A 10,558-nucleotide genomic window follows, 5' to 3' on the forward strand; every position below is an offset into this window, starting at 1 on the left:
TCCTAATTAGGTTTCTCTTTTCTTTGATTTTAGTTTCTATTCTGTGAATTTTGGCACCAACCATTCAAAGTCAGTTCCTTGTATGTGTGAACATACTGAACTTGGCGCCCAGTAAAGTGCATTTTCTAGCTATTAAATAAATTAAAAAGAAAAAAAAAACTTTTGATAAAAGAGGGATAAATTGTCAAAGCAGTTTAGGTACATAGGCAGTACAGATGCTGCTGGGTCACATCTGTATTATCACTGAATCTCAGTCTGTCAGTTCCTAATTTGTAGGTTCTTGCATTCTGGGTCCATGTGATGGAGCTGACTGAGAAGAGACACTGTAACACTGTTGTCAGCTCATGTTACAACATGGTGACAGAAACAGTGAGAGGGCTGAGAGAGAAGTTCATACTCTGCCTCCTTCCTCGCGTCCACACAGTTGACCAGTCATGATGTTGTGGGTGTGAATGACAGTTTTTATAATCAGACAGGTGTAGAAACAGCCACACACAGGAACCTCTGAGGTTGAAAAGGTGAGTGTGTGTGTGTGTGTGTGTGTGTGTGTGTGTGTGTGTGTGGGGTGGGGGGGGGTATCTACCCTGTTACCTCAACCTTGCTAAGAAGGCCTCAGGATCAGGGTAAAATGACCTCCCACTCTTAATCATCACCACAGCTTGCCCACACAGGTAATTGATATTTAAGTGACATTAATGTCTGTAGATGTGAGATAAACCAGATGTCTCAACAACAATTTCCTCACTTTAAAACAGATCAACTACTGAAATCAACCAAATTCATGAGTCAGTTACTGAAAAGCTGTGTGTGTTGCAGGGAAGCGTGGCTTGTGGTCTGACGTGAACACTGACGACAGCAGCATGCTTGCAGTCAGGAAAACACCTTCTTTTGCATCTGCAGCTTCCGCAGCTCTGAGCACATGAGCTCACTGAATCAAACACAGTCTGAGGACCTGGGGAGAACCCGGAGAACTGACCAGTCCTCAGGGAGCCAACACATAGTCTGAGGACCTGTGAGAGGACAGGCACAGGAGGTAAGGGCTCATTGAGGTTCATTTAGAGCTTTTACAGACTGATGATCACAGTACTGAATGTCACATACCACCCTCCTAAGATGTGATGCTGGTTCCTCTATAGCTCAGTTTGTTCTTCTTTTTTCTGGTTCTGTTCACAGTGACTGAAATAAAAATAAAAAAAGAATAAATAACTGACAATTTGAAGTATTGTGAAGGATTTTCTGTCCACTGGGCAGTAGAATTTTTGATTTCATTTTTGATTGTGTATGTAATTGCTGTCTCTGTGTGACTAATAAAACACACACACTTTAAAGACAGTTAGTTAATACTCTTTATTAAACCACTCAACACTTAACACAGCCAAGCAGTATACTGTAAACAGGGGGTGGAGCAGCACATTACCTGGGGGTACCAGGATTTACTCGACAAAGATTCTGGGGTGCAGCAGTCTTAATACGTCTGTGATTTTGTGGTCAGTTTGATACACGATTTTTGATGCTACAAAACCCATGAGCCTCAGGGGCTGTTGCTGTGGAGAAGGGGCCAAAATTAAAATTCTTCATTGTTACAGCTTTTTAAAACTGATACTACTACTACTACTCAGTTTTCTTTACTTTGGACCAATGTGTCAGACAGAATCAGCTGTTTACAAAAATCACCAATGAACATGCTCCACCATCTTCTGGTAACTCAGCGAGGTATTACTTGTAATTAATGACTCAACATTGTTGATATTCAGGTCAGATCCCTGATGGATCTAGATCTTTAGACACAACCATTATATTGCCCTCCATCATGGAGACACAGCTGAATGAGAGAAATGAATGACTGCAGCACCCTGAAGTCAGTTTGATCTTTACTTTACTGTATCCTTCCACTGAAAGGTGAAGTCCTGACATCATTCCTGTTAGGCTGCTGCTAGACCAGCCTCTGTGACTCAGTGCAAACTGGTAACAAGGATGTTGTTCATCAGTTCCTCTGAAAAACTAGTCTGGTGGTTTACCTCCTTGTTCCTCTGTGGAGGAGGAGCTCCACTGTTTCCAAAATTTTTGAAACATATCAGTGAGTTAGTTATGAGTAGTTCATTTTGACATGTATCATCCTGTTGCCCCAAATAGCACCAAATGTGGATTATTCCGTCACTGAAAATAGTCCACAACAAATGCTCCAAACTAAAAAAATCACCTGTTTGAGTAACATTTAATAGATAATACTGTGAGCAATGAGAAAATAGCTGCTCCAGGTGCATGGTTCAAAAAGGTTTTACTTAATCTCTTAATTACTCATGGGAGTGTTTTGGGTGTAACATACAATAAATTTTTACTTACTGTTGGAGCCAAATTCTAGTGGTCATTAGAGGAACTGCAGTTTTTGGCAATTCAGTGTTGGCATAATTATTCAGTCCTGGAGGTTGCTGCTTGGTCCTGAGGGTCAAAGAAGGGCTGTGTGAATCAACGCGCTGCTCACAGGTCTACAGTGAAGTAACAGATCCAAATCCAAACAGAGCACATCTTTTATGTTACATTATGAGAAGAGTGTACAGATCTTCAGTTCATTATGAAACTGTGGTGAATTTAGGTGATGGATGGGGAACACTGTGAAGGATTTACCAGGTAGTAAAAAGAAAGCTTCTCTACAGATCTTTATCAGCAAGGCAACATTATACAACACACAACATCTTACAAAGAAGCTCTGTCTAGTCTTAAGTCTTCAAGTTTTTTTTTTTTTATCTGACATGTTTTTGCAGATTTACATGTTTAGTATGAGGTGGTGTGCTCAGAGCTGAGAGCCACAGAAAATGCTGAGACACGTCAGAGGTTTTGGTGATTTTAGGGGATTTACTGACACTAACTGACATCAAACACAGACTTATTCTTCAAAAGCTTAAAACAGTGATTAATTTATTGGTATTAAAACACACACAAGCTACAACTTGTGTGTTTACTATACTGTATGTAATTTTAATGTCTTGCTTCTTCCAACACTCTCTTCTGATGTCATATTGCAACTTTTTATCTGAAACCCCTGTCCATCGTCACAGCTTGCTGCTTGACTCATCCTAACTTTGTGACATTTAACCCACGTCTGTCTGAGGGCTTTAAAATATCAATATATAATAATTAAAAAAAAAGACCTTCCCTGTTCAGAAGTATGGAGAGAAATAGAGACTGACTTTTTGTCCCTCTGAGAGGAGGTGGCTGCTCACTTGTTGAATCATATGTTTACAATTACAGAGTTTCCTTATTTATTTACGATTTCCTGCTGCAGACAGTTCGTCTGTTACCGCAGTGTTTGCTTCACATCCTGCTCAGCGACATAGCTTACCTCTCTGTCTGTCACCTCCGGATCTGTTATAACTCTGACATGTAAGATTGTCTGTCGGAGCTTCTGCACATTCAACAGGATGAATCAACAAGTAGACCAAACAACTTTATAAAAACCTGCACCAAAACCAGATGGATGAAAGGGAAGTGAACAGATGAACATGCATTTAGGGGAACTATGCATGGAAATCATAACTCACTATTTCATGCAGAATATTATAAACTGTTGCATACTCTATTTATAAAACTACAAATGATTAGAATAGTGATATAATTGACTTTAAAAGGCTACTTCAGTCCCCTTTCATTTCGTAACTTTATCCAGTCTGTTATTTTATTAGTCAATTTATATCATAACCATAAATAATGGGACAGTTCCACAGGGTTGTAAGTTGTGAAATGGATTGGTAGCAAAGTGATGTGTATAGATGTGGGACAAAAAGGTAAACTCAAAACTTGCATTCAAAAGTTCTTGAGTCTTAAACAATTAATAAATAAATAAATACATTTTCCAAAGTTCAACTTATGGTTGATTATGAATATTTACTATTTAAGTTCATAGCAGACAAGAGTAGGAAAACAACAAAATTCCACATCTAGTTTATATTTGAAGGGAAAAGAAGTGAATCCAACCTCTGCAGCAATTAAAAATGAAAAAATGTAACTTTAAAAATGTCAATCCTCTGTTACTTTTTACTTAATCAACTTAAAATAATAGGAAACATTACATAGAAATTGTTGTGCGTCTGTCCCTGATGAACAGCCTCTTCCTGCAGATCACTTCAGGTTCTGAGATGTTTCAGTCTGTCCTGCTCATACAGCAGGATGAACAGCTACCCACAGGTTTTCAGCAATGGCCAGGTCGGGGTGGGGGGGTCTGTGGGGGCTGTTCCACAAGTTCAGCTCTGGTGGATGCTTTGGATCACTGCCCTGTTGTAGAAGCCGATATCTTTTCTCTTTCAGTCTCTTGACTGACTGCAGGAAGTCAGCATCAATAAATGTGCTGACATGTGGTAGAGTCCATTCTTCCCTCAATCTATGCAGTGCTTCCTGACCCTCTGGCTACCACACACCCCACACAGCAGATTATTTCCATCTCCATGCAACATGTTGGCAAAGGAGGCCTTACTAAGAATTGACTTAGTGCAGTTACTTTTGTACATATCACAGTTACAGTTTTTAAAGTTCATAACAAAGTGCATAACATTTGACGAGAGGCTCATTTGTGTCATGTAAAATAAATTAAAAAACTGTATTAGCATTACAGCGTTAGCATTTAAAAGTATGTTTTCTTCCCACCAGCCTCTGCTCTTTCTGTTTCTAACCAGATTGTGGAGCTCACTGTGGTTCAGACATCCGAACCACAGTCAGAGCAGCTGCTGAAGATACAGACTTCCACAGACATCGTCCACAGTAAGAACAACAACCTCGTGTTATGTTTGTTTCTACTCAAACACCATTTTGGAACTTTATTTGCTGAATTTTATTTAATTTTGAATTTAACAGTAAAAGTATTTGCCATGAGTAAAAGTAAATAGGCGCTTGATGCTTTGTTTTTTTCAGCTCCAGGTGAGCACTGCACATCCTCATGATGCCTCCTTCCTCCAACTTCAGTGCTGGAGGAGCTGAGCAGGGGATGGAGTGTATTGTCAACGACCAGATGGGACCCTTCACTGTCCTCTACATCCTCATCTTTATTGTCAGTCTGCCTGGAAACCTGCTTTCTGTGTGGGCCTTCATCCACAGTCCCAGAGCACAGGTAAGAATTTCTGCTGAGTGAAACTGGAGGGGGCTGGAGGTGAGATCAGAACACATCAGGTATGGTGTGAGATGAGATGAGATGAAATTAAAGCAGATGAAGAAATTTAAAAATATGTCAGATGAGACTGAACTGAAGTATGTGAGATGTCATGAGATGAGACAAGATGAGCTATGAGGGTCTCAGGTGAGAGGAATCAGTTCAAGAAGATCTTTCTTTTTAAAAACTATTGCATTGACGTGATATCACATGAGCTGAGATGACAAACATGAAGTGAGATGAGACAAGATAAGAGGAGGTGAGGAAACAGGATATTGTGTCAGATGAGACATCTGAGGAGTTGTGAAGAAGAAGGAATTATGTGAGATCAGATAAGATTGGTCACAATGAAATAAGATGTCATGACATTAGATGATGTCAGGTGAGTTGAAATGAGAGGTGGGAGAATTTATATCAAATTGAGCTTTTACTTGATCAGATTTGATGCAGTTTTATGTGACATGATATCGAATGAGACTTAATGTAACTATGCAACATGACCTGGGGTGAAATATATTAAGATCGCGAGAGATGTGATGAGAGAAAGTAAAGTGAGATGTAATGAAATAATTCTTAGATGAGGTGAGATTATGTCGCAGGCGAGAATTTAACTCAAGAACAGATTTTTTTTTTGGATTGTACAGTTAGGTGAGTGATAGGAGATAAAGTGAGATTAAGTGAGATGAGATCAATTAGATGTGATTAAAACACATCAAGGAACCTAAAAAGAGATGTTATGAGATAGAATAGAATTACAAGGTGAAATGGTGTATTATATTGCAAGATGAGGTGAGATGTCATGAGATGAAAAAATAACAGAAATAATTCAAATGAATAGAAGAGATGATTTCACGAAGAACGAGATGAAACGAGATGGGATGAGTCGAGTCAGGTCAGGATTTATGGAATTTATAGATAGGATTAGAGAGGATGGAATAAGGTGAGATAAAATGAGATGAAATGATGATGTGTTGACATGAGACGATCTAAAATGTGACCATTACATAAACAAACTTAGATGAAGTCACAAAGTTTAAGTGACACATGATAACAGGAAGAAAATGAAAAGACAAGGACGGTTAAGATCTAACCAGATGAGATGAGATAAATATTACATCATGTTAAGTGAAACAACTTTATTTAAAGAGCACCTTTCATAAAAGAAATATAGCTCAAAGTGTTTTACAGTAAAAATATCAAACAGTACAATAAAATAAGGGGCAAATAGAACAACAATGAAAATAGACAATAGAAAGACAGTAGATGGTAAAATATGTAAATTAAAATAAAAACAGAAACCAATAAGAATAGTAAAATGTGGGGAAATTAAATAAAAGCCAAGTTAAATAAATAGGTCTTCAGCTGTGGTTATGGAAGATAGCTCCACGATTAACTTGTCCTGCCCTGAGCTTAGCCTGCAATCAAGTAACTGTATAAGTGTAATACTGTAAGTATCTGTCTTCAGTTTTGCAAGCGTGGGACTGCAATCCACACACACAGCCATGTTTGTTGTCAGAACATGTAGCACATAGCTGAAATGTCTACAGGTGGTCTCTTACCTCTGATACAACATAGCCGGTGATTAAAACTGCTAAAAGCACTGAAGAAACAGTTCATTGTTAAAATTCAGCCTTATGGGGCGTCGTGTGGCGTAGTGGTCTAAGCAGGCGTCCCATGTGTAGAGGCTACAGTCCTCGCTGCAGTTGGCCCCAGCTCAAATCCCACATCAGACAGCCTTTCACTGCATGTCATTCCCACACTCTCTCTGCCTCCCCGTTTCCTGTTTCTCTCCACTATACTGTCCAATAAAGGCATAAAAAGCCCCAAAAAAATATACTGAAAAAAAAAAAAATTCAGCCTTATACTTATGCTGTTTGGTGATCAGCCACTGCGCAGACGTTAATTCAGCTTGTTTTACTGTGTATTTTAAGTCCATATGCGTAATATGACTAAAATCCTTCATTCTGTTAAAAGACGCAGTTAAAAACAACACAGGTTTAAAAGTAAATTGTTAAAATGTGTCTTAAATTGGAAAAAAAAACATCTGTTTTTTTAAGAGCATATCTGGCTAGGAACCACAATGCAGACACATGACCAGCAGGCTGCGTACAGTGCCTTGGTTTAAGATGTGATGTGGTGAAAGCGAGATGCTGTCAGGTACGATAAAAGGATTTCAGGTGAGAGGAGATGAAAGCTCAGATTCTCCACTTAAGATTATGTGAATTGAAATGAGATTAGACAAGATTAGGTCATATCACAGAGGAAGATGTGAAGTCATGTGAGATAAACTGATACATGTAACTGTGCAGCAGCAGAGCACCAGCGTCTACCTGGTCAACCTGCTAGTGGCCGACCTCCTGCTGCTGCTCGCTCTGCCCTTCAAGATTCTGAAGGACCTCGGGGCGGCGCCGTGGAGCTTCATGGTGTTTCACTGCCAGGCCAGCGCTGTCACCATCTACATCAGCCTCTATGCATCCATCGCTTTCCTCGCACTCATCATTACTGACCGCTACCTGCAGGTACATTGGGGCTGCCTCACCTTTCTCTGTAAACTCACGACAAAGGTGAAATATACCACTGTCCTATTTTTCAGTGGTGTAACACTCATCGATTCATTTTTCAAACTGTCTGTCTCAGCTGGTATATTTCAGCTACTGTCCTCCTACTTCCTCTCCATCAGGTGATAGCATAGACAAATTAATTGCTGTTATAACAATACCTGGAATCATTACCTGAGAACATTTCCTGCTGAGCCACATATGGAGAGAATGGGTAATACAATTATTTGGTACACATTAACAATTGAATGCAACCCAATACAACAGCCCTGCAATAAATCCAACCTTTCTGAGATGAGTTGAATCAAATTACCAGGTTCTATTAGCTGGAAACATTTCAATCATTAGGAATCTTTTTCTGGACACAGTGAATGTTAACCCTAGTGTCATTGTCAGAACATGTGGATGTGAGTCAGTGTTAAGCTGTTTCTGGGGAAGGTGGTCTTGGTTGCTGATGGGTCTCCTCTCCTGCAGGACTGCCACACGATGCGCTTTCTGCGGTTGCAGGAGGTCGGCTTCGCCCGGCTGCTGTCTCTGGTCATCTGGCTGCTCCTGCTGCTCATCATGGTGCCCAACATGGCTCTGCCCATACAGCAGGTCCAGGTACAGTAACTCCTCTGTACTGGAAAAGTGTTGACTGGACGCTCCAGTTGCATTCTGTTTGTGTTTCAGACATGCATTATTAATAAATATCAACATATATGAACTGTAAAACATCCCTCGGTTGTTCTGTTCTCAGGTGCAGCAGTATCTCAGCTGTTCATCCCTGAAGAAAGACATCAGCCTTCACTGGCACGCCCTCACTGTCTTTCTCTGCACAGCTTTGTTCCTCAACGCCTCCGCTGCCGTGCTACTCTCCAGCGGATTGGCTCTCAAAAGACTCCTGGGCAGTCGCAGCAACACCAAACTCTGGGTCGACTCAAGGCACGTGGCAAGGAGCGTGACAGCCGTGGCGCTGGCCTACATACTCAGCTTTGTTCCATACCACGTCGTACGGACACCATACACGCTTGCCCAGACCGAAGTCATCAAAGACTGCCAGATCAAGCGGCAGCTTTTTCTGGGGAAGGAGTCAACGCTGCTGCTGAGCGTGCTGCACCTCTGCTTTGACCCCCTGCTCTTCTTCTACCTCTACACACCTTTCAGACACACAGTCAGGAAGATGTTCTCCTGCAGCAGAGAACAGACAGGCAGCGATGCAGAGGAGCAGGCTGCAGAGGAAATGATACAACATACAACTTCTGTACAGCAAGAGCTTGCGGTCGAACCACAGATGCCAACAACTACTTCAAATAATGAATGTTGAAGTACTGAGTGTAAAACAACTTGAAGCAAGACTCCAGTGCATGTTTAGCCAGTGCATGTTTAGCCTAGCTTAGCAGCAGGACTAAAAATTCAGAAAGTGATAGCCTAAAACACACCTTTCAATTCCTCCAAGAGTCCAAAACTCCACTCCACACCCTGAACTCCAAGCTGCCAATGCCAAGACTCCTGGACTCAGTAAGTAAGAAACCTGAGATAAACTTGAAATCAATTTGACTTTTATTTTTAATCCACTGTTTATTCAGTATTTAATTGTATGTATAATCCTGGTTGTAAATGTGATGGGTTGGTGTTAGTTTTGGAGAGTCTTGTTAATATAGGGACTAAATTGAGTCAGTATCAAAATCTAAAGTGAACAATATCTTCTGATGCTGTTAAAGGGTCTTTATAAGCTGGAGGAACACATACAATATAATGCTGTTTGACAATCTATAAGTCATAATAATACTTGAATGTATGTATGTCAGTGAATCTTAAATTTTGAGGTAATAAACAAACAAAACTAACAAAGTGTAGATTTTAGCCTGTCATTCTGTGGTTGAACCAGCAGAGAGCAGCAGTGACCACTGTTCATCACTCTGTTCTCCATCATTCATCTCCATTCGGTCTTTGTACACTCACATTATAATAGACTTATCATGAACATGTAAGACAGTGTTCGATTTGTTGGAAAGTGTGTGTATATACAGGATTGTGCAAAACATGTTATTTTACCAAATGCTATGGGGGGGTACGTTGCAGTTTACAAATAATAGTCATAGTAGTCAGTCATTGTAGTTATTACAAACAACTGTCCTTGCATTATTAATGAAAAGGATGTTAATAATAACTAGAAAATTCCAGGGAAATTTTGAGTGCCAGGGGGGTACTGCCGGGATGAGTACATGATTTATTTCTAGTGTTCAAAAGTCACCCTGATCATATTCTGGTTTTGAGAAATGTCTTGATATAAAAGACTCTGATATAAAACAATGTCACATCCCCAAATATGTCATATTCTGTGTTGTTTTATTTAATAAAACAAGAGGCAACATGTCTTCAAACTGGCACTTAAAGGGTTAAAATCCTGAAAACTAATAACATTTGGTAGGTTTGAGCAGAACTGAAGTGGTTTACGAGATGTATGCAAAAAAAAGCAGAAAAAAAATATTGATATATGATGATTTTATAGCATTTTCTTTGCGTGTCCTTTTTTGGACGCGAGGAACCCCAGAGGGTACAAAATGTGTTACCAGTGTATAATAGACCTGTAACAGTAACTGACATTAGATTTTAAAAATATGTCAAAAAAGACACTTTCTTGCAGAAATCCATACCTTCAGCTGTAACACAGCCAAAATGATCAGCAAATCAAAAAAGAAAAGTGAAGAAAATGTCCAAAAAAGGATAGAGGGACCCCTGAGGATTAATAAATCTCCTGAACTGCTATTTAAATTACCACTATTATGTTTTTTTCTGTGCTAAATTTAACATTACTGGGGAGGAGAGCAACGCGACTAGAAGTGACAGCGAGAGAGGGCTAGTAGCTTCTCCTCTCCTC

The 10,558-nt window shown here is 39.9% G+C and overlaps 1 protein-coding gene across 2 annotated transcripts; it reads left to right on the forward strand.

Annotated features, from left to right (window-relative positions):
* The first annotated feature begins 877 nt into the window (after positions 1-877).
* On the forward strand, positions 878-10,005 carry gpr171 (G protein-coupled receptor 171). 2 transcript variants are annotated; one of them, XM_023409592.2, is made up of 6 exons: positions 878-1,033; positions 4,668-4,752; positions 4,903-5,098; positions 7,447-7,656; positions 8,170-8,298; positions 8,435-10,005. In XM_023409592.2, exons 3-6 carry the CDS (start codon positions 4,928-4,930, stop codon positions 8,999-9,001), a joined length of 1,077 nt encoding a protein of 358 aa, XP_023265360.2. In that variant the 5' UTR covers positions 878-1,033; positions 4,668-4,752; positions 4,903-4,927; the 3' UTR covers positions 9,002-10,005. The 2 variants fall into 2 exon arrangements, with proteins under 2 accessions (XP_023265360.2, XP_087031055.1); XM_087174929.1 differs by having other exon boundaries at positions 7,450-7,656.
* Positions 10,006-10,558: the final 553 nt, after the last annotated feature.

This window comes from Seriola lalandi, unplaced genomic scaffold (genome assembly GCF_002814215.2).
Source record: "Seriola lalandi dorsalis isolate HSWRI2012SDOR001 ecotype SW California unplaced genomic scaffold, Sedor1 jcf7180002054399, whole genome shotgun sequence".
Lineage (NCBI taxonomy): Eukaryota > Metazoa > Chordata > Actinopteri > Carangiformes > Carangidae > Seriola > Seriola lalandi.

Bases quoted from the DNA above. Each gene is read 5' to 3' on its own strand.
- gpr171 (XM_023409592.2), top strand. From the start codon at position 4,928: ATGATGCCTCCTTCCTCCAACTTCAGTGCTGGAGGAGCTGAGCAGGGG. The intron at 5,099-7,446 runs GTAAGAATTTCT...GTAACTGTGCAG, and splicing joins TCCACAGTCCCAGAGCACAG to CAGCAGAGCACCAGCGTCTA. The intron at 7,657-8,169 runs GTACATTGGGGC...CCTCTCCTGCAG, and splicing joins TTACTGACCGCTACCTGCAG to GACTGCCACACGATGCGCTT.